Source organism: Diabrotica undecimpunctata, chromosome 7, assembly GCF_040954645.1.
Source record: "Diabrotica undecimpunctata isolate CICGRU chromosome 7, icDiaUnde3, whole genome shotgun sequence".
NCBI lineage: Eukaryota > Metazoa > Arthropoda > Insecta > Coleoptera > Chrysomelidae > Diabrotica > Diabrotica undecimpunctata.
This window is the reverse complement of record NC_092809.1, coordinates 37,793,822-37,819,471: the sequence shown is the minus strand read 5'-3', so window position 1 is coordinate 37,819,471 and position 25,650 is coordinate 37,793,822. Positions and strand designations below refer to the sequence as shown.

At 32.3% G+C, this 25,650-nt stretch overlaps 3 protein-coding genes across 4 annotated transcripts; 2 read left to right on the top strand and 1 right to left on the bottom strand.

The window, feature by feature from the left end:
• Positions 1-65: 65 nt before the first annotated feature.
• LOC140445200 (importin-11-like) lies at positions 66-6,709 on the top strand. Of its 2 annotated transcripts, none has more exons than XM_072537089.1 (2): positions 66-357; positions 3,236-6,709. In XM_072537089.1, the coding sequence occupies exon 2, from the start codon at positions 3,317-3,319 to the stop codon at positions 6,248-6,250; it is 2,934 nt and encodes a 977-aa protein (XP_072393190.1). In that variant the 5' UTR covers positions 66-357; positions 3,236-3,316; the 3' UTR covers positions 6,251-6,709. The 2 variants fall into 2 exon arrangements, with proteins under 2 accessions (XP_072393190.1, XP_072393191.1); XM_072537090.1 differs by having other exon boundaries at positions 66-372.
• Positions 6,710-12,207: 5,498 nt separating this feature from the next.
• On the bottom strand, positions 12,208-12,862 carry Spase12 (Signal peptidase complex subunit Spase12). The gene is made up of 3 exons (XM_072537087.1): positions 12,704-12,862; positions 12,436-12,582; positions 12,208-12,378 (listed from the first exon to the last, which is right to left on the bottom strand). The coding sequence occupies exons 1-3, from the start codon at positions 12,734-12,736 to the stop codon at positions 12,265-12,267; spliced, it is 294 nt and encodes a 97-aa protein (XP_072393188.1). The 5' UTR covers positions 12,737-12,862; the 3' UTR covers positions 12,208-12,264.
• A 310-nt stretch (positions 12,863-13,172) lies between these two features.
• Positions 13,173-20,894, top strand: SF2 (splicing factor 2). The gene is made up of 4 exons (XM_072537086.1): positions 13,173-13,446; positions 13,504-13,703; positions 16,583-16,755; positions 18,170-20,894. Exons 1-4 carry the CDS (start codon positions 13,277-13,279, stop codon positions 18,326-18,328), a joined length of 702 nt encoding a protein of 233 aa, XP_072393187.1. The 5' UTR covers positions 13,173-13,276; the 3' UTR covers positions 18,329-20,894.
• Positions 20,895-25,650: the final 4,756 nt, after the last annotated feature.

The following is a 25,650-nucleotide window of genomic DNA, read 5'->3' as shown; positions in this document are numbered from 1 at the left end:
CTTTAACTCTTCTTCTTTCTTGTTTCTTGACAAATTGTCCAAGAATTGAGACATAACCTAAATAAATCATGAAAACAATGTCGGGAATAGGATGTCAAAATCAAATCTCCATTCAATAAAATTAAGTCCCAATTATTCGTATTTTAAAGAAAGTTTATTTAGTCGCACAAAGCTCTTTTAATAATATATATACTGTTGAACAAATCTTGTGAACTAATTGCATTTATAGAAAGGAAACTACCTCGCAAAAGGGCTGTTAATCTAGACATATAGGTTTAAAGGAAATAAGTTCTACTAGGTTCTTGAACGAGAAATAGGATAAAAATACTGCAAATCATTAATGTTTTCCGGGAAAAGGTAATTAATTTAATAGTAAGTTATTAATTACTATATAATATAAATCTATATAGAGACATATAGCTTTACAACTAAAGAATCTACACGATCTACAATCGTTATTGTATTAAAAATAATTGTATAACATATATGTTTTTAGGCATTCCTTTTACAGGAATGTTTCGTGTTCATATTTATGGATATTTTTTTTTACTAGGATTAAGTATTTTGAATTTTCTATCAATGTGTTTCATATATGTTTGTCATAATCTTTTGTTAGAACTGTGATTTCTTTATATTTGATTCATTTTGATTTCTATATATCTCATCTATATCATTTCTATATTTCATATAGTAGTAATACTTATTAGCTCTTTGCCATCAATTAATAATATAAAATGACTATCTCAATTTAATTTAACAATTGTACAGAGAGGATTGGTACAGCTTAAACATTAACAATAAGAAGATTAAACTTATGATTATAAGCAGACATCAACACAAGCAAGCAAACCTTCTCATAGGTGACCAACAAGTTAAAAGAGTTAAGGAATTTAAATATCTTGGATCCACTCTTTCAAGCAAGTGGCATTGTGATAAGCAAATTACAGTTAGAATAGGTATCAAGGTGTGGATTTTGGGAATATTCCTTAAAATTCTACTACAGTGCAGAGAATATTAAGATAGTTTAATTTAAGACTGCAGCTTAACTGTAATTTGAAATCTGTAGAAGAGATGTACTTTTTACGAATGAATCTAGGTTTTGTCTAACCTGTTGTAATAGTAGTTTTCATCATATGTTCATCAAAGTTATATATTAAAAATAAATTAGATGTTTAACCAAAGAATATAGACACATATAGAAGTATCTTTCACTGTTATTTTTAGAGCGTCAGCAAAGGTTGATCGCACATGTTAAAAAAGAATGAAAGGTGGATCAAGATTTTAGTACCACTAGGCAGCGGTCATGTCAGCGCTCTTATTGCTTCTAAAACATGAAATAGTGGGGCAACAAATGCAACTTTAGATGTTTTTTTATGTAGATGCCGCGTGGTACTAGAATAGGATTAAATTTTTGCGTTTTATAAAATTTTTTAAAGAAATAATATTATTTTAACTTTTTAGAATGAATCTTTTTAGAAAAAATATTATGATTCAAATTTTTAATTGAAATATGTACAAATCTACAAATAATATAATTAAAACTCTCTTCTTATAAACTATAAATATAATGAATTAAAAGTCATCTGTTTTTGGGGCCAATGTTAGTCAGGCATTCTCAAGAGGTGTCCACACCATTTTAAACCTCTTCTTCTATTCTGTCAATGACCATTTCTGTAGCATTCATATTATTTCTTATAGATTCGTTCGTCTTCCTTTCCAGCCTTGATGTTCTAGCACTTCTTCTCAAATAATCCATTTCAACTGCCAACAATCTTCTCTTCAGGTCTGCATTAATTGTCCATACTTCAGAGCCATAACGAAGAACCGATTCAACCATGGTTTGCCCTATTCTTTTTTTGTTCCTTTTGGAAATGTTGCTATCCCACCATAAGGAGCTCAGACATCCTACAATTTTATGTCTCTGATTAATTCGTGTACTCCTTGAGTAAGGTGACATACTGCATCCTTGTCTTAGTCCTTTAGTTACTTTTATTGGTTCTAACAGTTTATTTCTGATTTTTAGGTCAGTAGTGTTATCCCTGTATACTTTAATTTATTGGCAGCATTGCTTCATTAGAAAAGTTATTTGTTCTATTTGGAGTAGAGTTCCTGCTTCGAGTAACGCTACAGCTATATTGTCTGGTCCTGGAGATCACCCGTTTTTCATTTTAATTAATGCAGTATGTATCTCGTTGTTAGTAGTATTAATATTACTATTTGTTTTCTCTCCATACTGTATTTCTGTCCCATATATTCCAATCTGGACTGTTAGAGTAAATTTTTATAGTGACTTTCCCACTTTTCTATAGTAATTAAGTTGCTTAAGGAGTTGTGGGTGTTTTTCTTTAGATTAGTGATAGTTCTCCATGCTTTCGTACTCTGAGAACCACCAATTAAATTTTCAACTTGGACACATTTTTGTTGCCAGAATTTTTTTTTGCTTCTTTTATTTGATTGCTAACTTCTTCGTTTTTCCTTTGATATGTTACTCTATTGCTAGATGTTTTATTTGTTAGCCATTTCTTATACATTTTGTTTTTTCTTGTATCATTTATTTTACTTTTTCTGTCATCCATGGTGGTTTGTGGTGTGTTTTTGTCAGTGTTCTCTGTTCCTAATACTTCATTAACATTTGGTTTTATTTTTGAAACCAATAATTTATGCATTCATTCATATATGAATAAAAAAATCAGTTATGAAGATTATATTTTAGTAAATGTCATAAATTTATAGATAAAGTTTATTTTAATTTTAATCAATCTCAACAGTTTATTTTCAATTAGGTATAAATCAATTTAAGACTATATTGTAATAATTTCACCAATATTTATTTATTGAGAAAATTATGTTTTACTACTAGTTGTTATTTTAAAACAAGATTAAATAGTACCCATACAGCGTAAAAACTTTCACATAGACCATTCATTAAAAGTTACTGTTAAATATTTCAAAAATAAATCAGGAATGCTTTTTGTTGTTATTAAAATATTATGGATGAAATGGATGTTTGGAAGTTTCAGCGAAATGGAAAATTTCAAAATTTAGTAAAAAGTTTCATTGAATACTTTTTTGAGCAGGACAATTGTTCAATGAAATAATTTGGAAAATTGTCTAAAAAGTTTGATGAAAAGTCCTGAGAAACTTAAATTTTTGGTTGAAAAATTTTGAAATTTTTTAAAAATGTTTCGTTAATTTTTGGGCAGAATTAAATGTAGTCTTTATTTTCTTATTACAGTTAATGATGGTAGGAACAACCACATACTGAGTAAATGAGTAAGAACGAAGTATCAAATTAATTAAATGTGAATCTATAAAAATGAATGTGGACTCAACAAACATGATGGTCCTGGAAGTCCTTCAAGGAGCCGCTAGCCAGAACCCAGACGTGCTCAAACCAGCAGAGGCTAAACTGAAAGAATGGGAAACACAACCAGGTTTCTATACTACTTTATTTAACGTTATTTCCACACATTCAATTGACATCAACGTGAGGTGGATAGCAGTGTTATATATGAAGAACGGACTCGATAAGTACTGGAGAAAGAATGCACCGAATGCTATAGCAGTAGACGAAAAAAATACTATTAAACAAGGATTGATATCAGATTTTATTGAACCGATATACCAAATAGCAATACAAAGAGCTGTACTAGTTGCTAAGATCGCTCGAATGGACTGTCCAAAAGAATGGCCTGAGCTGTTTCCTACTCTTTTAACAGCTGTTGAAAGTTCCGATAGTTTAGTCCAGCATAGATCTCTCTTAACTTTACACCATGTCGTCAAAGCAATTTCTTCCAAACGTCTCGCTGGTGATAGGAGAATCTTTTATGAATTTACTTTAAACATTTACAACTTTATCTTGAATCTCTGGAATAACTATACTGAGGCTTTTGTTAGGGACATTTCTGAAGGTGCTACAGCCGAAAGTATCACAGTAAACTTAGAAAAAGCTTTGTTGACATTAAGAATCTTACGAAAGCTTTCGGTTTTCGGCTTTTATAAGCCGCACGAGAGTGAAAGTTGCATGTCCTTTTTAAAAATCTTATTTGAGAAGGCCAAAGTTGTGTTGCAGTGTAGGAAACAACTTAAAGGAAAAGGTATTTATGTGCTTGAACTATGTGAGAAGTTTATAATTCATTTAACAAAAGTTTTACTATCGGTTTTAGATACCCATCCCTTTTCTTTTATAGATTTTATTCAGCTGTCTCTAGAATTCACATTTTTTTACCTATTTACTGATGAAGGTATCAATTTTGTGTTTGAAAGGTTTGTAATTCAGTGTTTCAACTTGATAAAAAACATTTTGCTTTGTGTAGAATATAAATCGGTCAAATCTGATTTGAATAAATATCCAGATACAGTCAAGGCGACGAAAATCAAGCAGGAGTTTTTCCAACCTGATAGAGTGGCAGATATGTGTCGAAAATTAATAGGACACTACTTCATCTTGACGCAAGATGAGCTGGATACATGGGATTCTGATCCGGAAGATTTCTCAAATGACGAAAGCGGTGATAGTTGGAAGTATAGCTTGAGGCCCAGCACTGATACAGTCTTCGTGACGATTTTCCATGAGTACAGGGACACATTGACGCCTGTCGTTCTGGAACTAGTAGCTGAAACTAATGTGCTGGTCTCTCCAAATGATATGCAAGCTATCTTAAAAAAAGATGCAGTTTATAACGCTGTGGGTTTATGCGCTTTTGATTTGTATGACGCTATAGATTTCGATGCGTGGTTTACCAATACTTTGTACCAAGAACTGAAAGTGAAGGATAATAATTACAGGGTTATAAGACGGAGGGTGACAGCTTTAATAGGTAGATGGACTGGTATAAAGTTATCTAGCGAACTAAGACCAGTTTTGTACGAATGTATCAACAACTTGCTTGATCCAAAAGAGGATATGGCCGTAAGACTCACTGCTGCGTCTACTTTAAGGTACGCCATCGACGATTTCGAGTTCAATTGTGATCAATTTAAAGACTACATGTTCACCTCATTTAATTTACTATTCACTTTGTTAAAGGAAGCTAGGGAATGCGAAACTAAGATGCAAGTGCTGAATGTCATGACATTACTTTTAGAAATAATGGGCGGGGTGTTGCAGCTGGAGCTGGATTCTTTAGTACAGTACCTACCGTATCTCTGGCAAGAGTCAGAGGAGCACAATATGTTGAGGTGTGCTATAGTTGCCACGTTGGTACAACTGGTAAAAGCCTTAAAGGGAGTTAAACCGGAACTGAACCCGTTCTTGTTGCCGATAATTCAGTTGGGGACTGATGTGTCTCAGAGTGCCATTGTATATTTGTTAGAAGACTGCTTGAATCTTTGGATGACGGTTTTAGAGTACTCCACAACTATGTCAGAACCTCTTTTACAGCTCTTTAATTGTATGGGATCTTTACTAGAGTATTCTACAGAGAATTTAAGACATTGTTTGTTAATTTCTTTGGTACATTTGTTGCTAGCTCCGGAGTTGATCATGCGCACACAGGGCGTACAACTTATGCAAGTTTGTGATGGTTTAATGGGAGATTTAAAGAATGAGGGAATTGTAATGTTGATGAGGTTGGTAGAGACGTTCTTAAGAGCTTCACCAACACTGGGAGCGGAGACAACGCTTCCTATATTGCCGAGGATATTCGAAAAAATTTACGTCGGGGAAAGCTATCCGATGTTGTTGTCGATGTACCTGTGTGTCATGTCAAGGGTGCTGCTATCCTCACACGAGGTTTTTACTAGAGTACTGAGTAAGTTAGCCCAAAGTAGTAGAGAGACTGAGCAGGTTATAATGTGCAAATTGTTAGACATGTGGCTGGATAAAATGAGACATGTTTCCCAGCCAGATCATAGGAAATTACTGGGTTTAGCACTTACTAATTTATTAACGACCCAAAGTACGCCAGTTTTTGAACGATTTGGGTTAGTTATGTTAAACATATTAGAGACTTTAAATGACATTACCAGAACAGAAGATAACGGAGTAATAGTAGATTCCCTAGTTTTAACAGAAGGCCAGAGTCCGAGCGACTTCGAAGACGAAGACTGCTACTATGAAACAGATCATAATCAAAGAAGGAAACAGCTCATTTTGTCAGATCCTGTGCACACGATTGTCTTAAAGGACTATCTCCAATCGCAACTGGTGCAGCTGAAAACACAAGTTGGCGAGCAGCAATACGGGTTTTTGTTGCAGACTGTAGATCAAGATACGCTATCACAACTTAAAGATTATATAATGTTATAAATATTGACAGATCATTACAATGTGTAATGTTACTTTTTGAAGGAAACCTCGATAGAATATACTTTTTTTTAATTTTGTATCTATCACAGTGGTATAGGTTGAAACTTTTTATGGATATTAGTTTTCTTATGTTGGCGCTGAAATTAGTATCGTGAGTAAAGATTTTTTTGGAAATTTAAGAATAGTATCTTCTACTATTTTATATTCAGTTTATAGTAAAATCGTTTGCGTTACCACTGTGCACATTTGTAAACTGTAAAAAGAAAGAAAGTGATCAGACTGATCGTATTTTAATTTAAGTTACACACATTAAATTCTAGGCACCTGTAAAAATGTTATTGTTTATTGATTAATTTTAGCCCGTTAACAACTTCTTTATGATTACAATACCTTCGATCCTGATAGATTTTTTGTTAATCTTATAAATCTAAAACCATGTATTGTTTTATAATAAAAATTAAAAAAAACTCAACTCTGTTTTATTCTACAAAAGAATGAGAAGTTGAAATGGTTGGCGCATAATGAGAGCTGCAGGTGGTTATACATATAACGGCTTTTTAATTAAGGGCTTCCTATATTTTAATTTTAAATAGAACAAATTGTGTAAGAAGTCCGGACGGGTCCGCGAGCCGGTGCGGCTTTGTTAGCATCTATCCTTAAAAAAATGTTAGAACCATTACCCAAAGATGATGCAGCTACGGTTCACCTAATTTTTTTAACTTGCTCCCGATTTCTCTGTTTGGTTGATTCATTTATACAAAGATCAATTGAGTGGTGTTGTTGCAAATTACAACTAGCAACTAGATAATCAAATATCCACTGATTCTGTTCCAATATAAAAGTGTCATCCCACACAGACTAAAGAGTACAGGAAATCTATTCCAGACTCTAAATAGAGGAATTCTCAATAACAAAGAAATATCAAGAGAAACTAAGATGATAATATGTGTATGAGACAATATACCTATAGGCCAACGCTGACATACGGAGCAGAAAACTGGATTTTAAACAGAAGACACCATTACACCAGAGTAGGATACAAACAGCAGAAATGAATAACTCAGAAGAACGATAGGGGCGAGAAGGACAGACAGACTCAAAACTGTAGAAATAAGAAACATACTTAAAATTAAACCACTACTTCACACAATAAAGGAGAAAAAATTAGCATGGTAGGGTCATGCTAATTGCAACACGAATGGACAATAACAGACAAGTGAAAAGGTATGGGAAGCTAAACCAATGCGGAAAAACAGAAGGGGCAGACCAATAAAGTGGAACGTCGACATAGAGATATTACAAAATAAGGCAAATCTTGCAAAGAAGCAACACAATTGACGAAAAACAAAAAATAATGGAGAAAATTCATCAAAAGCTAGACGCACCTCCCTCGACACCTAAGAGTAGAACAGGAACGATTATTTATGTCTGTATGTATGTTCATCCCACAATTAGTCTAAAATATACATCTGCAGTTTTCTGTGCTCGCTAACTTCATTATATATAAAAATTGGGTCCCAGAATCTGTTGCGCCCCAGAATTCTACATAACGAAGCCAGTGGATACAACAAACAACGCCCTTACACTTTAGGTTTTGGGGTAAAATAGTAAGCGCTGACTACGATATACGTAACAACAACTGTGGACCGAACAAATTTCACCCAAATTGTAACAACGTTTCTCTTGGACGCTGTTTTTGCGATCAAGTCTATGATAATATTGTATACTACTCCCCTATATAAATTATACAATATACTAAAGCTTACAATCATTTCACATAATCCTTCAAGTGAGAAGGTTTTCTTATTTCTCGTTTGGGTCTTACTGAAATAGGAATTTCTGCAATATTTTCAGATGACACTGGTAGTGACTTAGCACCCACAGTCTTTGGAGAAGCATTCAATTTAATTTTACTTTCTTAATCTTGCTCTATTATGGTCTGATTGGACAAATTACATTTTGTATGTTGATTGTATACTAATTTCCTGCTTATGTTCAAAATTATTACAATTATTATTATGAGTACCTAAGAACTCAGTTGACACCAATGTTGGAGAAAACTGATTGGGTTTTGCGTAATAAGGTGCTGGTATTAAATGCCACCCATTACGGCGGTAAACCTGACCTGAATTTGATTCTATTAAATAAGATCTAGGTTGATCTAAAAGTCTCACAACAAGAATAAATTCTAAGATCAGTTACCGGGACAAATTTCCCAATGGTTAGATCTGACAATGTTCTGGTCCGATGTCTTTTGTTAAACAGGTTTGCACTCTTATCCTTAGCTCTACCCTCTCTTTCCCTCAGAAATCTCTCAAATCGATAGGATTATTTCAGTCACTTGGTAACAAAGGAAGAAATGACCTTATCTTTCTTCCATATAATAATTCAGCTGGTAAAAAACCACATTCTAGGGGGGTAGTTCTATAAGCTAAGAGTTTCGTGAATGTGTTTATTAAATTTTTTGCAACCTTTACGGCAGCCTCAACAAGTCCGTTGGACTGTGGAAAAATTCACTTCGAAACTGTGGGCCATTATCAGATCGCACTATTTCACATATGCCATATCTAGAATAAATTCCTTTTACCCTCTCAACTATAACTTGTTCTGTCATTTTTGTAAGTTTAAAGAATTTAAAAAACCTTGAATAGTAGTCTGCGGTTATTAAGTACCATGTATCAAGATATTTATTTAGGTCCAGAGCTGCTTTCTGACATGGCCTATCAGGAAATTTATCGGAAAGCATAGCTTCTTTAGGATTAGTTCTGTTTTCAATACACTAGATTCTCTAGCTGCGTAAACAAACCTAGCTATCATCTGAACAATACCAAAATAGCCTTAATGAATGAATTTCATAACTTGTAGTTGCAATGCATAAGGTATCACAATGCGAGAACCTCGAAGTAAAATATCTTCTGACAATGAAAAGTTCAAACCGATATTGGTAATAAGAGATTAATTCAGGATTTAATTTGTTTTTATTTGGTCATCCTTCCGCAGTGTACTGTAGGTACTATTTCTTTCTTTCTCCCCTTCCTTTTACCCTAACAGGGTGTCGGATGTAGGTACTATTTGAGACAAAATAATATCTAGCTTTTGCTCAACTTTTAATTGTTCCAGACAATTGGGTTTAGTTGGCAAAGACTGCAATATAAGTTTGACATGTGTCTCTGTTTCAGCCTCTAACTCCTCTGTTTCTGGTTCTTCAGCATTATCAGAAAAATTGCATGACAAAGCATCAGCAATCCTAACTAAATCTTTTCCTGGCGAATAATGAACACTGTAATTGTAACGCATCAAACGTAACCTGAAACGTAGTCTAGGTGTCAGTTCATCCATCGATTTTGTTTGTAAAATTTGCAATAAAGGTCGATGATAATGTTTGCAATGTAACTGATGGCAACCGATAACATATTCTAAAAATTTATCGATAGTCCATATTAAAGCTAATGCCCCTTTCAATCTAAGCATACATTTTCTCAGTATTTATTAATAATCTTCATGCATATGCACAATTTCAGTTTTACCATCAGAAATTTGAATTAGGCATGCTTTTAAGCCATAAGAAGATTCATCAGGTTGTACTAAAATTTGTTTTGTTGGGTCAAAATAGACCACAGTAGGACACTTAGTAGTAATTTTGATTTTTGGAATGCATCCGTTTGTGATACGCTCCAAATTATAACGTTTTTCTTTAGTAAAGCTGTCAGTGGTTCTAATAAATCAGAACGATAAACTTGGAACCAAAGTTTATCATCACCTATCATTATGTGACTTACAACTCTGTCTATACCTGACAATATTTTGTTAAGTATACAGGAAAAATATTCCGGGGCACAGGTGATTCCAAAAGGTAGCCGCTTAAAATAAAACCTGCCGAAAGGGGTGATAAATGTAGTCAAAAGTTGAGAATTTTTAGTTAATTTTATTTGGTGGAATTCAGAATTAGTATCCAGTTTTGAAAAATAAAATTGAAACTGTCATTTTTGCCAAAATAGTTTCAACTTTATTAATGGGGAAAAGTGCTCTCAAAACTGAGCGATTTAATTTGGTATAATCAGCACAAAGTTAAAAGGTATTATTTTTTTGTACTATTACTATGGGGCTAAACTATTCTGTGGGATAATCTACCTGCTATAATCCAAAAGTTTTAATCTCTCCGGTTCCTCTTTTAAAGGTTTTAACAGAGGTATAGGAACTGTTCTAGGCAGAGATTGTACATAAGATTGTGCATTTTCAATTAATTTTATTTCTAATTCGCTTTTAAACTTCCTAACAATATCAAAAATTTTAGGAAACTGAGATAACATTTGAGTTTTTGTTGATTATACCAAATTAAATCGCTCAGTTTTGAGAGCACGTTACCCCATTACTAAAGTTGAAACATTTTTTTGGCAAAAATGACAGGTTCAAATTCATTCGAAGAACTCTCAACTTCGGTGAAGTTGCAGTTCGAAAACGTCTGAAAATTGATACTCCTCCTCGAAGTCACCTCGATTCAAACGAGTTTTTACTCATGAACAAGAACTTAAAATTGTGCAACACTACAGGAATCTCGATCTTCGATTTTATGGGTTGAGTTTAAAATCTGTCAGATTCCTTGCTTTTTATTAGCTGGTCGTGACTGGACAAGCGATTTCATAAAGAGGAACAAATTATCATTGAGAATTCCAAGAAAGACAAGTGTGGCAAGAACAATAGGTTTCAATAAAGTAGGTACTTCTTCTTCTTCAGCCTTAATTTATCTATTGTTGGACATATGCCTCCTCCAAAATTGCTTCCACGCTTTTCTGTCTTTTGAAATTCTCATCCACTGCTTTAGTTAGTTAGTTTAGTTATTTTCTCAGCTAGTTCATCTATATTCTTGTGCTCAAAGGTATTTGCTACTAGTTTCTGTGCTAATTCCTCTTGGTATTTCTCTTTATTTACACAACAGGAGAGGAGGGAGGATGTCAGCTCTATTTTCTGTATAATTTTTGTATCTACTAAATACCTAAATACTATTTTGTGCTTTTTCTACTTCTCTTTCTTCATCTATAATTTCCTCTTCTTCTTCTTCTCCTCTTGTTTGACCTGCATGCTCATCGCCTCTTTCTGCTCCATCTACAACAAAAGAGATGAAACAGTGCAGATCATTGCTATTTCTATCAATATTATCCATTTTATCTTGATAAGTGGTGGAATCGATGTTCATCAAATAGGTGAAGACCACACATTCTAAATCCCTCTGTGGCTTTATCGAGTAAAGCTGATTTCTCAAATGCTCGACTGACCTGACCAAACTGGTATTATGTCAAAGATTGACAAACATGGTTTGTCGTCTAGCTAGGTATCACAAAAATCGTCATAATAGGCTTTCATAGGCCTGAAGAAATTCCTATCTAATGGCCGAGTGTGGTGACTACTATGTGGATGCAGACTCAGCATTTGAATATGTTTCTTCTTTGCATGTTATTGCTTCCAGTGAAACATGTGATGTATGGTTGTCTAAAATAAGATTAAAATAAAATAAGAATTTTCATTTGCCTAATATGATTATGAAATGTATCAACTTCGCTTTCATCTATATTCTGGGCCAATTCAAGCATTAGGAAATTCAATAGAGATGAAAATTTAGAAAGTACATACCTTTGCCCCACCTACCCTATTTTATATAATAGAACACAAAATATAAACCAGCATATAACTTACCAAGATGACTTACTTGACTGTACTAAAATCAGAAAAAATAAAATATGTGGTACGAAATATGGGAATACTGTAGGCCCCAATATGTATACAAGAAACTATAAAATTTAATTGAAAAGAAAAATTTATATCTGTTCACTTATATAAAACACAAGAATTGATCCTGAAATGACAATATCACTGTTGTATAACATCAAAACCAAAATATTATTGCATGGCATGCACAAAAAATACACTACAAATAGACTGTTAATACATAAAACAACAAATTAAGTGATACAAACAAGGTTTATTTTAAAAATTATAAAAAACATGCTTAAATAGTATTATTTATTTTTCTTTCCCTTCTTTGAAGTCTCTTTAGGATGATTATCATTATTCTTTACTGGCTGCCAGTCCAATGGTTTTTTCCTATATAGAGGCCAAGGTGGAATGGTTAACTAAAAAAAAACAAGTATTAAAATGACATTTTCCCCCTTTTTAAACGGGAAACATACTAGAGCAGCTAATACGAATCCGGCACCTAAAATGTATACCGTCTGAGAGAATTGTTGAATAATATAGCCCCAAATGAGACCGACTGCTCCAAATAATGTTATGATAATTCTAGATAACTTTTCTGCCCTGGCTTGCCCTTCAAAGTCCTGGAAAAGAAAAAAAAAATTTAAATTCGGGAACTTAAATATGTTATTTATTTGTGACAGCAAGTTAACTATTTTTTAATACTATTATGAATTATACTATTAAATCAAATTCAAACATTACCATATGGGTAGGTATACGATTGATGAAATCCATGTTTTATTTTCACTTTACTTGAGAATTAAATATTATACCACGTAACTATATTTGAGATAAATGTCAACCTTTCAAACATAAAGCAGCGCAGCACCATAAAATAAAGAATCAAATCAAAACGTCACTCTTTTTAGTATAAAGTTAGGCACACAAACGTCAAGTATATTTCTTGTCATGAAGTTTAGCATAAACATCTATTTCCGGTTTTAACTTTTTATAATTGAAACCGTACTTTTATTCACATTAGTTAAATATAAAACTGATGATTGATTTATTATAATTATTGATAATAGAGGCTATTATCAATAATTTTAGACAATACTATCATAGCACAAAACATCAAGTCTGTGTAATTTAAAATCGCCTCCCTCCCTACTCACTTCCGGTGAATGCGCTGTGTTATGCGCTATATGATTCTCCAATTCCAATCTTGTTTCTCTCTGCTTGTCTCTGCTTCTCCGTTCCGTTCTTTGGTTGTGTCGGCTTGTTTGTGCAGAACCTACAATTTTAGATTATTTTTTAAAAACACCAAAAAACAAAATGTCTGGTCCCGGTCGTAACGATTGTAGAATATACGTTGGCAATCTTCCCCCAGATATACGCACCAAGGACATCCAGGATCTCTTTTACAAATTTGGTAAGGTAACTTTTGTCGACCTGAAAAACCGACGCGGTCCGCCATTTGCTTTTGTCGAATTCGAGGATCCAAGGTAAGTTTGTACCTATCCCAAATTAAGATGCAATTAAATATTTGTAAAATTTAACAGAGATGCAGATGACGCTGTACATGCTAGAGACGGCTACGATTATGACGGGTATAGATTACGCGTGGAATTTCCTCGCGGAGGCGGCGGCCATGGTGGTGGTGGTGGCGGCGGAGGCTTTAGGGGTGGTCGAGGCGGCGAGAGAGGCAGAGGCTCTAGGGGACCACCGGCTAGAAGATCACAATTTAGGGTTCTTGTTACAGGTATGTTTTAATTCCTGATTTTCTCATAAGAAAAAAAATCTAAAATATTTTAATGTTATCTGATTTAATAAAAACCTAAGATGCTATAAAAATATACAATTAAGTATGAAATACTCCCTGCTTATATATACAGGGTGCGGCAAAGTCGCTTAATCTAACATATTCTCATGGATTTAAAGGGAGAACTAGAAAATAATCCACAAATAGCAGTTATTCGATATTCTCAGCAGCAAATGTACTTTGGCTGTTGTTTTCTTAGTATTATGTTTCCATATATAAAAAAGATATTTACCTAAAACTTACATTTTTACACACATTTTCTGCATCATGCTGAGACTTTCCTTTTCCAGTGTTATATTTTGATTGCTTCTTATGCTCCTGTATAGATTTCATAAATTCTTTATTGATTTAGAAACTGGTAACAATGTTTTGTGCAAAAAATAGGCAATGCAAAACTTTTTTTGCTTCATAATTTGTTTCTGGACAAAGAAAACAAGTAATACTTAAAACTTGTTTATTTTACAATGTATTTACATTCGAAAGTATACCTTATAACTAGATCATGATAGCATTTAAAAGATTTGATTCTTTTATCAATCATTTTTTGAAATCCTATTTTTTTAAGTAAGTTTTATATTTTTACCACTTAATACCAATTTTTCTATTGCTGTAGAAATTGGTATGAATATTTTTAAGGAAATAAAAGTTCAGAATAGTATACGTGTTATTTTTGAACCATTCCAGATATTAGCACAATTAAGAACTTATCTTAATTGTCAGAATATATCATCATCATTCTCAGCGTATTCTACTGATTATGGTGCTGCCTCCCTTACATAGTCATTCTTCATTTCTACGCACGATTGTTCCAAGCTATGTTACCAGCTTGTTTCCTTGTCATAGTCCCATCTTAAATTTGGATGTCTTGGTCTGCCTCTTGGATACCACAGTGTTATTCTAGTGGACCATTTATTGTCTGTTCTTTTCGCTAAATCTCCCACAACCTTCTGTTTAAATTGTTAAATGAAATTTATTGAATGCTGGTTAATAGTGGTGGTAAATAATTGGTCGATAGGGTGAAGAAGTAACTTGTTAGATGAAATCTCTTCACAGGTTTTTTATTGTGCTCTTATTGTCGCATATTGAAACATACTGCCTGTATAAAAATAACTTTGCCTAGGGTTTATGGGGTTGCTATATAGACAAATTAAAACTTGGCTAAGAATTTACATTAAATGAAATTATTTTAAATAAATTTAAACACCTGCCATTTTAAAGATGTAATTATGTCGATTACTTGGTTTTCTCTCTGATTCATTCTATTCTTATTCAATCGCTCTTTGCTATACCTTTCTATAGTGTCCAGATGTCGCAGCTCTATGTCATGATTGGTAGTATACACTGATCAATTTTTTTCTTCTTCCGATAGAGCAGCATCTTTGATTTGACTACAACTGGATTTCTATGAAAATGTGCCCAGGCCAGTTTCATTCTTCTGTTAATTTCTGGTAGTAAGGAGCCAGATTTGTGTATTAATTGTCCCAGGTATACATTCTTACTGTCTCAACTGCAATGTTGTTATTACATCTTGGACACCTACTAGCTCGTTTTACATGGTTTTTGTTTTTGTTAAGTTCATTGCCAGCTACATTTAGGTCGCTTATAAGTGTCCTTTAGTTCTGCAGGATTATTAGCAATCAGAACATCATGACAGCTGTCATCTATAAATCTTAGATGGCTGAGGTATTCTCCATCAATGGATAGACCTTTTTTTGCCAGTTCATTTTGCTGAATATATTTTCTAGAGTTGCAGTGAAGAGCTTTGGTGATATTGCGTCTCCTTGTGGATCGATCTATTTAGAGCAGTAACATTTAAGATGTGTATTTCTATGATGATTGCCAACCTTCTTAGAGGAGTTTGCAAGGGTTTATGTTCGTGTCTGACAACATTTTGGCTCAACTTATACTTAAACAATAGACATTAGCATGTCCTTCACAGAACTTATCATGGAGCAAATATTAAAGTTTGTCAAATATAAGTTTTTTAAATGAGACCTTACCACAAACTCTAGTTGTAGCCTATTTTATCTCAGAACTATGGGAAAAATTATCTATTGCAGAATAAATGAAAGCTATAAAAATAAGTTCTCCCTAGATATTTTTATTACTTCTCTCGCCTGAGTTGTCTTCATCTGTTTAATTAACTAAGTCTTCAAAACCTGGGGATGTAAATAGCCTCCAGATAATATATATCCTTCACCACTTTCGGCAAACTTCCCTAATTCTAGCTTTTAGTCCCATTTCTCATAAATAGCAATTACATTACATTTAGCATTAATTTTTACTACTTGTCTTACCTGAGTTATCTTCTGATTTATTTTTGAAGTGTTCTTAGTGTTACTGTGGATAGATTCTCTACATCTTCTTGGTTATATTCAACAAACTGTTCCTTAATTTCAACTTTAAATTTCATAGCTGACATATATGGGAAATGTACAAAATTATTTACTATATTCAGTGATAATAAAACATGGTTCCATGGTAGTGGGAAATTCTGGTGTTTTCATAAATTTTTACCTTAGCTTTTGCTTGTTTGTATATATTTGCTAAAGTTTCTATGTTTGTTATTTCCTGACCATGAATTTTTGAATAGAAACTTTTTATGGATCTGTGTAGAAACTATCAGTATTATACTATCCAAAAGTGCTTTTATTAAAAATATAATTGTGTATTATGTAATGTTTAAATAATTTAAAGTGGTTGTTGAAACTAGCAAATACCCAAAACATTTAAACAGTTTTCTTCCATGTTTTTATTAATATTTTGTTTCTATATTTATAAAAACTGTTACATTGACATACATTTTTATGTATTCATAGGCTTACCTCCATCTGGATCATGGCAAGACTTGAAAGATCACATGAGAGAAGCAGGAGATGTTTGCTTTGCAGATTCCTTCAAAGATGGGTCAGGTGTTGTAGAGTTTTTGAGATACGAAGACATGAAGTATGCCATTAAGAAGTTAGACGATTCAAGATTTAGATCACACGAGGTACCTATTTAATTTGATTTTAATTTCCATGTCTAGGGGACTAATTTCTTTGTGGTAAAATATAGTTTGCTATATTTTCAACTATAACTAATGTGTTATACTTTTATATTTGATGAAGTGGAACAATTTTTCTTTGTTGTATCTATTGTCTTATCATAATTGCTCTCTGCTGTGTACACATTATCAAAAATAACTTACTACGAAACAATTTCTTTTGTATAGGTGGCAGGTAGATTACTTGCATATTTAGCAACTTATTTGTATCCCAGCTATACTATTCATCTCCACACTGTTAGCATTATATATTATTCTGCATTTCACATTGACTTTGCATTAGAAACAGTATAGGGTTATGTAAATCTTATGAAATCTTGGAGCTCAGTGTTACCAGTTTTAAGTAGGCAGAAACACTTGGAAGTCCTTCTAAATAGTCTTATTCCAGTAATTTAAATATTTTATATAATTTAGTTTGGACCATCTAATGCTATTCTTAAGATGTATAATGTAGATATGTTTGTAATTACATACATACATACAGATTTACAATGCTACCTTATTTTTTATAATTAGGGTCACAATGAATTATTTACCAGTATCAATTTTTTATTGTTCTTAAGCTTTACATTCTAACAATTTACTATTAAGTCTATTTTAAACATTTTAAACGGGTGTTTAAAATGTTTGAGTATTGCCGATAAGCTAAACGAGAAACAAAAGGGATAACGCCAACAAATGCTGATGTTTACTTCTCTAAAAAAGAACAATATCAATTGCTTAAAATATATGCCTTGCAACACTGTTCTTCATAAGAGTCTGTACTGCAAAGTGACCGCGAAACACAGTATAAAACATAATTATATCCAAAATAGTAGTATAGAGAAAATTGTGATACCATATTTCTGTTTTTATATAATAATTTTCCATACCAGCTCAGTCTGGAAAATTCAAGGCTTTTGAAAGTGTGCTGTGTGGAAAACTTTTATGCCAAATGCTGATTTTTATGCATACAACTGTAAACAAACTTCTAAACTCACTTTAGAAAAATTGTTTCCTTTTATGTACTCCATTTAGGACAGTTTTTATGACGCAGCTGATAACCTTTATGTAATGTCATAAATTGGTGATGAAAAGTGAAATTTTCTCTTTTCAAATGTAGCATTTTTAATAAACGAATAATATGGATACTCACATAATTTATTCAGAACTTTCGAACCTTATAAATAACCTTCCAAGGGCATAACAGTTTAAATTACAATATACAATATCACAGTTAGGATTCAAAACTTGAAATTACTTATAATATAAAATCAATATTAAGTTTCAAAAATATTATAATTAAGTTTAGATATGAACAGAAATTATTTATTATTATTTAACATTTCATCAAATTTAATGTTTTATTTTTAAAATTAAGGGAGAAGTTGCCTACATCCGTGTGAAAGAAGACAAAGGTGGCAGTGAAAGAAGATCCGGAGGTAGATCGAGAAGTCGATCTTTCTCACCCCGCAACAGGGGCTCACCGACATACAGTCCCGTGCATAGAAGTTTCTCGAGGAGCCGTTCTCGTTCATAATTTCCAACCTTGGATATTATGTACGTATTGCGTTATTCTATGAGGCATTTCCTTGAAGTAATTTTTTTTCATGTGCAAATATTTCTGTTGATTATCGTTATCTTAGATTGTGGCAGAATTGACATTATGAATAATGAAAATGTAGTATTTATATTCATTCGTTGGGTTTTCTAATGAAAATCTGTTTCATTATCTTGTCAATTTTATTAAAAAATAGTAATGTTAGTAAATCTTTTACAAAAGGTGGCCTTAGCTCAGTGGTTTACCAAGTCGGGGATGGCTCGGGTTCGATCCTGGCAGACACCAGACATTTTTGAATTTCTAATTTAACTGAGCCACCACTTCTTTCGGAGAGCATATAAAGCTGTCAGTCTCAGCTAAGTAGTCGTTAGCCAGAAGGTTACACGAATGAAAGATATACAATAAGCCAATTGGCTGCAGTATGACCAAGAGAAAAAATCTTTGTTGAGATATATTTAGTTCACATTGCTTTGACTCTTTACATTTTGACCGCTGGTGTCATAAATATCTTAAAAAATGGTGATCTTAAAAGTCATACTTTACATCCAGTAATTTGGTTTCATTCTTTGAAAATACAAAATTTGGCTATTAATATATTTTGACCAAAATTTGACAGTATTTCCAGTTTTATAAGATGACAGTAATAATTTTCCAATTTTTTTTTTTGGAAATATGAAAAATGTTGCACCATAATCACTTGAAATTGCTAGGTTAGGTCATATACTCTTGGAATTTGCCTAAAAATAGAATATAGGTTAAGAAATTGGTATTGCTATTAATGTTTTCTTTTTTTTTAATAATTTCATTTGTCAATTTGCCGTTTGTGTGTTGTACATTCCGAATTTTTTTAAAAAATAATCATGTGCCAAGAACCAAGGAAGAAGTAATAGTGGTTTTTTTCTAGGAAGTATTTTGAAATGTTTCCTTGTTTCTTGGTACTGTTCGATTCTTCAAACTTAAATTAACTGATTTTTTAAATATTATAAGACTCTAGGCACTAATGTATAATTTTTTTCTGTCTATGGTACCTTTGCTGAACCTGTGTATCAGCGATGGACGATTTTGGAAATAAAAAAGATAAAACTGACATAGAATTCTATTAAACACCCACTCATCAATAGGAGGGAAGAGGATTTGTTGTTTTTCAAAAGGATCTCCTCAAGAGATTCGCAAAAAAGGATTTTAGGAGGGATTTTGGATATCAGGAGGGAGGAATTGTTTAGCTGTTTCGTGGGATAGGATAGGAGAGCATAAAACAGGAGGGAGGATTTTTTAAGGATTAAGAATAATCAGGATTTGGAGCTTTTAGAGCAGTTGAGTTTATTTCATGGTAACAGAAACAGTAATAACATAATATATATTTACAGCTTTCTTACAATTTGTCTCATTTAGATTTAGAAGTTGTAATAAAACAACTGATATTCTTATCCTTTCTTACTCACAATTCCTTTATCACTGCTTATTTCCACTTAACATTTTTGCCTATCACATGTCTAAGCTCTACAACAGAGTTTAACCAAACAGACTACATCCGTTTAAGTACAGAAATATTCACTGTTCGTCAGCATATGTTGTTTACAAAACATATCCCTCACTTTTCGCTTTAAAGCTTCACCCTATCGCCGGTACCGTTTCTTCGCAAGTACACAAAAAGGCTGCTTCTGTAACTTGAAATACTCTCACTGCTCTATCGGCGTTTTTGGATCGTTTCTTACATCGGATTTGAGCTTAGGAGGATCTTTGGTTCATTGGAAAAAATATTGTTGGAAGGATTCACCATTTATGGTAAATAAAAAACATCTTATCATATTTTCATAACATTTCAAAGCTTTTGTTTTAATTCAAATGCAACTATCAACAATGTGTGGCGATATTTTGTAGTTTTTAATTATTTATTTTAGAAACTGACTGGAATTTAAATGCTTTTTGTAGGTATAGAATTTAACTGTTATTCTTGACAGCCATTGCGGCCAGTCACTTAATTTATGTTAAGTTGTGTGTCTTTTCAGTTTAAATAGACTTACCTGAACAGTGAGCTAGGATAAAATGCATTTTATGGTCAATGGTCATTTTATCACACGGTTGCTTTAAATAATAACAAGCTACCTATTATACATTGCATATTTCAAGAGACTGTCACTGAGTATAGTATTGAGAGGCTTTACATCGAGCACGAACTATGACCACAAATGAAGCAAAAAGTAGTCAACAATGTTCATAATTGGGGCCTACATTTGATTCGGCAGTGGTAGTTATACGAGATTTGGCTATAAGTAATGAGACTGAAGCTGTAAAATGCTTTATTTTGATTCATGCTCATTTTCTCATTATTGACCCCTTCCTCAATCCCTAAAAACTTCCATGCATTCCATTAACATTTTGTTTACATTAAACAAAACAGTGCTCTTCTGTATTCAGAATACTTTTAAGTCGCTCCAAAAATACATGTCCATGATAACCATGCGTTTCTTTCAACAAATAATTCAAGTTTCAGTAACAGTTTTCCAAGTTTCCTATGAAATCTAACAATAAGCCGTTGCTCTAAACTCGGTTCGCTAATCCCAGTCCGAACTGTCTAGTGAATTTAGTATTTATTTTTTTGCGAAGTTAGTTACTTTTTGACAGACGTCAAGTGGCTGGAAATTACTATACAACCAAGCACCCGTACTCATAGCCAATATTAATAGTAAACAAACTAAATAGTAAATAAAATAGAACTTTGCGAATTACCGACAATCAATATTTATTTATCTGCACCATATAATAAATAGTTAAGTTAAATTATAACAACTAAATATATATTTTTTAAATATATACTACCCAAAATTTGATGGGTTTAGTATACACTTCGACTATTTAGAATAATTCTTCTTTTTTTAAAGAAAGAAGTCTGTAATAGCAGGATACTTGAGCTATTAATACTGAGAAGTAGGAATTGTTGTGTTGTAGGTTTCCGACAATGAATCTGTCAAAATATGCCCGAGCTAAGCGAATGGAGTTTAACAGAAAAAAAAACTCGCAAGGTAAAACATAGCCACAATCATGTTCTTTTTCGTTTCTGAATTGAATTACCTTCATGTCACTGAAGCACTTAATGATAATGCTTAAGATATTACACACTACGTGGTAATTAATTTATTTAGACCCAAAAACATGTAACACATTCTGGACTTACGAATTGGCCTCTCAGACTGTTGTATCTTCATTGATAGACATTGTAAATCAATGAAATATTTTCTATTTTCTTGTAAACCCTTTAATCTTCAAGGAGAGTTTTCAAAGACAACATTCGCCCTGTTATTATAGATATAAAAACCAAATGATGCAACAAATTATTTTTCATAAAGTAAATTTCATAATAAACATTTAAAAATGTCATTTTCTAAAAAATATATTAAAACTTAAAACAATCTCCAGAGACATTGTTGTAGATTGTATCTTTCTTACTAACTGTTTTAAAATGCTGAATTTTTGTGTGGAATTAAATAACAGGAACAATAAACAGTTAAATAAAACTTACAATAGTGTAAAATATCTGCATGTAAATGTTATTTCATTTATTTATATTGAAAATTCAAAAATTTTTTGAAGAGCTGCATTATTTTTGTTCCTAATTCCACTGTAGTGATTACTAAGCTCAAAATGTGTTCAGTAGTTAACATCCTTTATGCTCTCTATTGGTTTATTATCCTGTATCTCATTTTTAATGTTTTCTTTAAAACCCTAACACGCAAAAGCAATTAATGCGTTTTAATCACGTTTAATAAATTATAGGTGACGTCATAGTTACGTTTTTGTTAGGGTAGAGGTCCAAATTTTGATTCTAAATTGTTCAAATTGTCTATGATACTAGTATGGTAGTTCGTTTTTTATAGCTTTTGAGAATTTTATCCTAATAACTAATATTTTGTAAACTACTAAGTAAAATTAGTAAGACGTAATGAACTGCTGTACGAAGTCCTACAGCTGGGTACCTTTCTGTACCAATTTTTATAAATACATATTCAAATTTGAATATTTGAATTTACAACTAGTCCCATCGTAAAGTACTGCTAAAAATGCTTATATGTTATATAAATAGTTTATAGTTATAGTTGTTATTAAAAATTTTAAGTCAAGAAATTAAACACATAGCTTTTAACTTTTAATTTAATTTAACTTTCAGTCTTCATAACTTTTTACATGGTACATGTTTTTCTAAAGCTGTACATAAATACAAAGTTTACTACTTTAGCTATCTATACTAAGTTAAGATATTCAAATATGAAAATTTTACATAAGACAGAATAGTTTTCAATTATCCACTCTTCCATACATACAGAAAGTTACCAAGCTGCGGGACTAATAGGTAATTCGAGTTATTTAAAAAAATCAGTGATATGGAAGAAAGGTGATATGATATGGTGAAGTAGGTGGGCTTGGTTCCCCCATATTGGATAGTACTTTTTGTCAGAGTTGTTAGTATCAAATTAACCCACAGTATTAATATATTAACCAAAACTAAGTTGAAGCATAGGAATTTTGTAAGTTTTGGTGGTTTACAGTAAATCCAGAAAGATCGTTTGTGTCATATCTTCTCTCTTCCATATATCTGAAAATAATATTGACCTAACCTCAAAAAACGACTTTGTGATGTCTTACTAAAGTTCAAATTCTGAAGTATGAATAAATTCCTCATTCCTGAAAGCTTGTACACAACATTTGGTTTGTGTGAAACAAAAAGCACATATTAACGTCAATGGTCCTTTCGAAAATAGACCGTTTGATAAGTCGATCAATAGTTGATGAAAATTCAATTTCTGTATAAGTAACACTAAAAAATATTTTTACGATGTTTATTTCACGACAGTGTTTGGCGGCAAGGTTTGCTTGAGTGATGTCTATAAACACAATTAAAAATTGTTTCTGTTCATATTTGAATTGTTTGACGACAAAGGACAAGACCATGGGAAGAATTTAAAGTCTTTTGGGAATAATTCTGCGAAAATAGTTATAAAACTTACCCTAGAGACGCAGTTTTTGTAAAAGTAGTTCAAAACAATTCAGTGAAATCTTAAAGAAGCTCATCTGTATATTCCAAATAATTCCTGAACAATGAATTAATTCCTTGTCCTTGAAATTGTCGTGAGTAAACAAATCACTTTTCAAAAATATTTGAAAAATACGAAGGTTGTGCAGAAAGTAAGCATGCAATACTTATTTAATAGGCAATTACAATTTATTCAACATTATTGTGGCATCTTTAAATTTAGTTTCCTTGTCAGTAACAAAACTCATGAACTTCACACTGACCCTTTCGTTTTGATAATCAATTTTTGCTTTGAATTAAATGGGGGCCACCTCCACTCCAACGCGATTTGCGTGCTGTTCCGACTCGAAAGTCCAAAGTCTTTTAAAATTCTATGAATAACTTTCTGTTAGTTCTGTTTTCAAGACCAATCTCTATCTCAATATTCTATTAATTGTTGCACACTTCGTAAACACCAATTTTAACACATGTGGCACAGTCTGTAAACCCTGTATTACACAGCCCTTGTATTCTTACTTTCTGAATGACCCTTATAATATTTCATCTTGTATCTATGAAGCTTTGTATGGCTTTAGAAAAAAAAAATAAAAGATTTTTGAGCCAATTTTAATTTTTGCAAAAAACAAAATTTAAAAATGAGATGCTGCTATCTGCATTCAGTGATAGTGAAAGATGAGTAATTATGTTTTACAACGTAGTAGGTCTCGCACTCTGGGAGACATGGATGAGTGAGGATATGAAATTTCCTAGGACAAAGATAGGATATTCCATGTAGCGTATACGGTTTTTGTTGAAAAAAAAACGGTAAGGACGGATAACGGTCTTCTCGTCTGAATATTACTAGCTTTTCCTAGGAGTTTCCAGAGTGATGCCTTTAGCAAATATATTCGTACTGTCTTTTCATTGGATTTCAGGGATTACAGCAGGATCAGTAACAGGTATTTGTTTATTTTTGTGTGTTGTATTTTTGAATGAGCCTTTTAATAAAATACATGAACAGCTAACTGTGTTTTTATATCCCATTCATCATGAATATATAGATTTCCTGTGTTATTCCGAAATTTAAAACGAGGTTTTTCTTTTTCAAGAGACTCAAAGGTAAGTTGTTTTGCCGGTACTTTTTTTACGAAATCAAGACAGTATCATAGTAATGTAGCTTGTATATATAATATAGGACTTGTATTTGATCAACGTACCAAGGATCCGTCCCACATCAAAATAATTTGATTCTAACACATCAAATGGTCCATACATTTTGACGTTTTCTACAAACAGATGAGAAGTACTTCATGTACGAAAGTTTAAGCAACGGGTATTTTTAGTCACTGCTGAGGTAAAACAAAATTTTAGTTCCTTACTGTATCGCCAGGGAGCGTTACTACTGCATATGGAAAAATCAATTTGTAGGTGTCATGTGCATAGAGTGCTTTGCATTTTATAGAATTAAGAGATGAGATAAGTCCTACTCATGCACCATATTTTTATTTTGTAGAAAATAAAATATTTTAATAACTGAATCTTTAGAAAAATTTTGTGATAAAATATAATTAAATCTCTTGATAAACTATAGATGGTAATAATTGAAAGATATTTCAATCAAAAAAACAATTCCTGGTCTAGTTAGTAGGTACGCTAGAATTGCTTTTTAGCACACGCCCCACAAAAGTCTGTTACAATTTTGATGAAATTTTAACAAATTCAAATATATGTTCACGCATTCACTATCATTATTAAGTCACGGTTTAGTCCCTTACTGTACCACCAGGAGGGCTATTACTGCTTCTAAAATATGAAAGAGTGAAGCAATTACCGAGATGGAATTAATGCAACTTATGATATTTTCTTATGTAGATGCCATGTGCATAGAATTAGCTTAGCATTAAATTGTTGCCTTTTATAAAATTCGAGATCAAATCCTACTTGTGCAAGATATTTTGTTGTAAAAAATAAAATATTTTAAAAATTACAACTCTCCTATAAAATTAAAAGTCAGATAGAAAGCTCCAAAAAAATTTTAAGCAAAAAGAACGCAAAAATAGTATTCACTCACGTGCGGAAAAAGAAAAATATGAGATAATTTGATTATAAAAGTAAGGAAAACGCTATTCTGAAAGCGAATAACTTTAGCACATACACCAAAGAATTATTTTTTTACAATTTGGAAATTATAAAGTGTAATTTGGGATTTTAAAGTTTTACAAATAAATAAGTAAATCTCGAAAAACGTCTCTCTGGAGATCAATGAGGAAAGAGGCAAAAATGGCTGCTGGGT

Coding starts and splice junctions, on each gene's coding strand:
- Spase12 (XM_072537087.1), bottom strand. CDS start 12,736: ATGGATTTCATCAATCGTATACCTACCCATATG. Junction 12,583..12,703: donor ATCGTATACCTACCCATATG/GTAATGTTTGAA, acceptor TTTCTTTTCCAG/GACTTTGAAGGGCAAGCCAG. Junction 12,379..12,435: donor GATTCGTATTAGCTGCTCTA/GTATGTTTCCCG, acceptor GTTTTTTTTTAG/TTAACCATTCCACCTTGGCC.
- LOC140445200 (XM_072537089.1), top strand. CDS start 3,317: ATGAATGTGGACTCAACAAACATGATGGTCCTGGAAGTCCTTCAAGGA.
- SF2 (XM_072537086.1), top strand. CDS start 13,277: ATGTCTGGTCCCGGTCGTAACGATTGTAGAATATACGTTGGCAATCTT. Junction 13,704..16,582: donor ATTTAGGGTTCTTGTTACAG/GTATGTTTTAAT, acceptor ATGTATTCATAG/GCTTACCTCCATCTGGATCA. Junction 16,756..18,169: donor CAAGATTTAGATCACACGAG/GTACCTATTTAA, acceptor TTTAAAATTAAG/GGAGAAGTTGCCTACATCCG.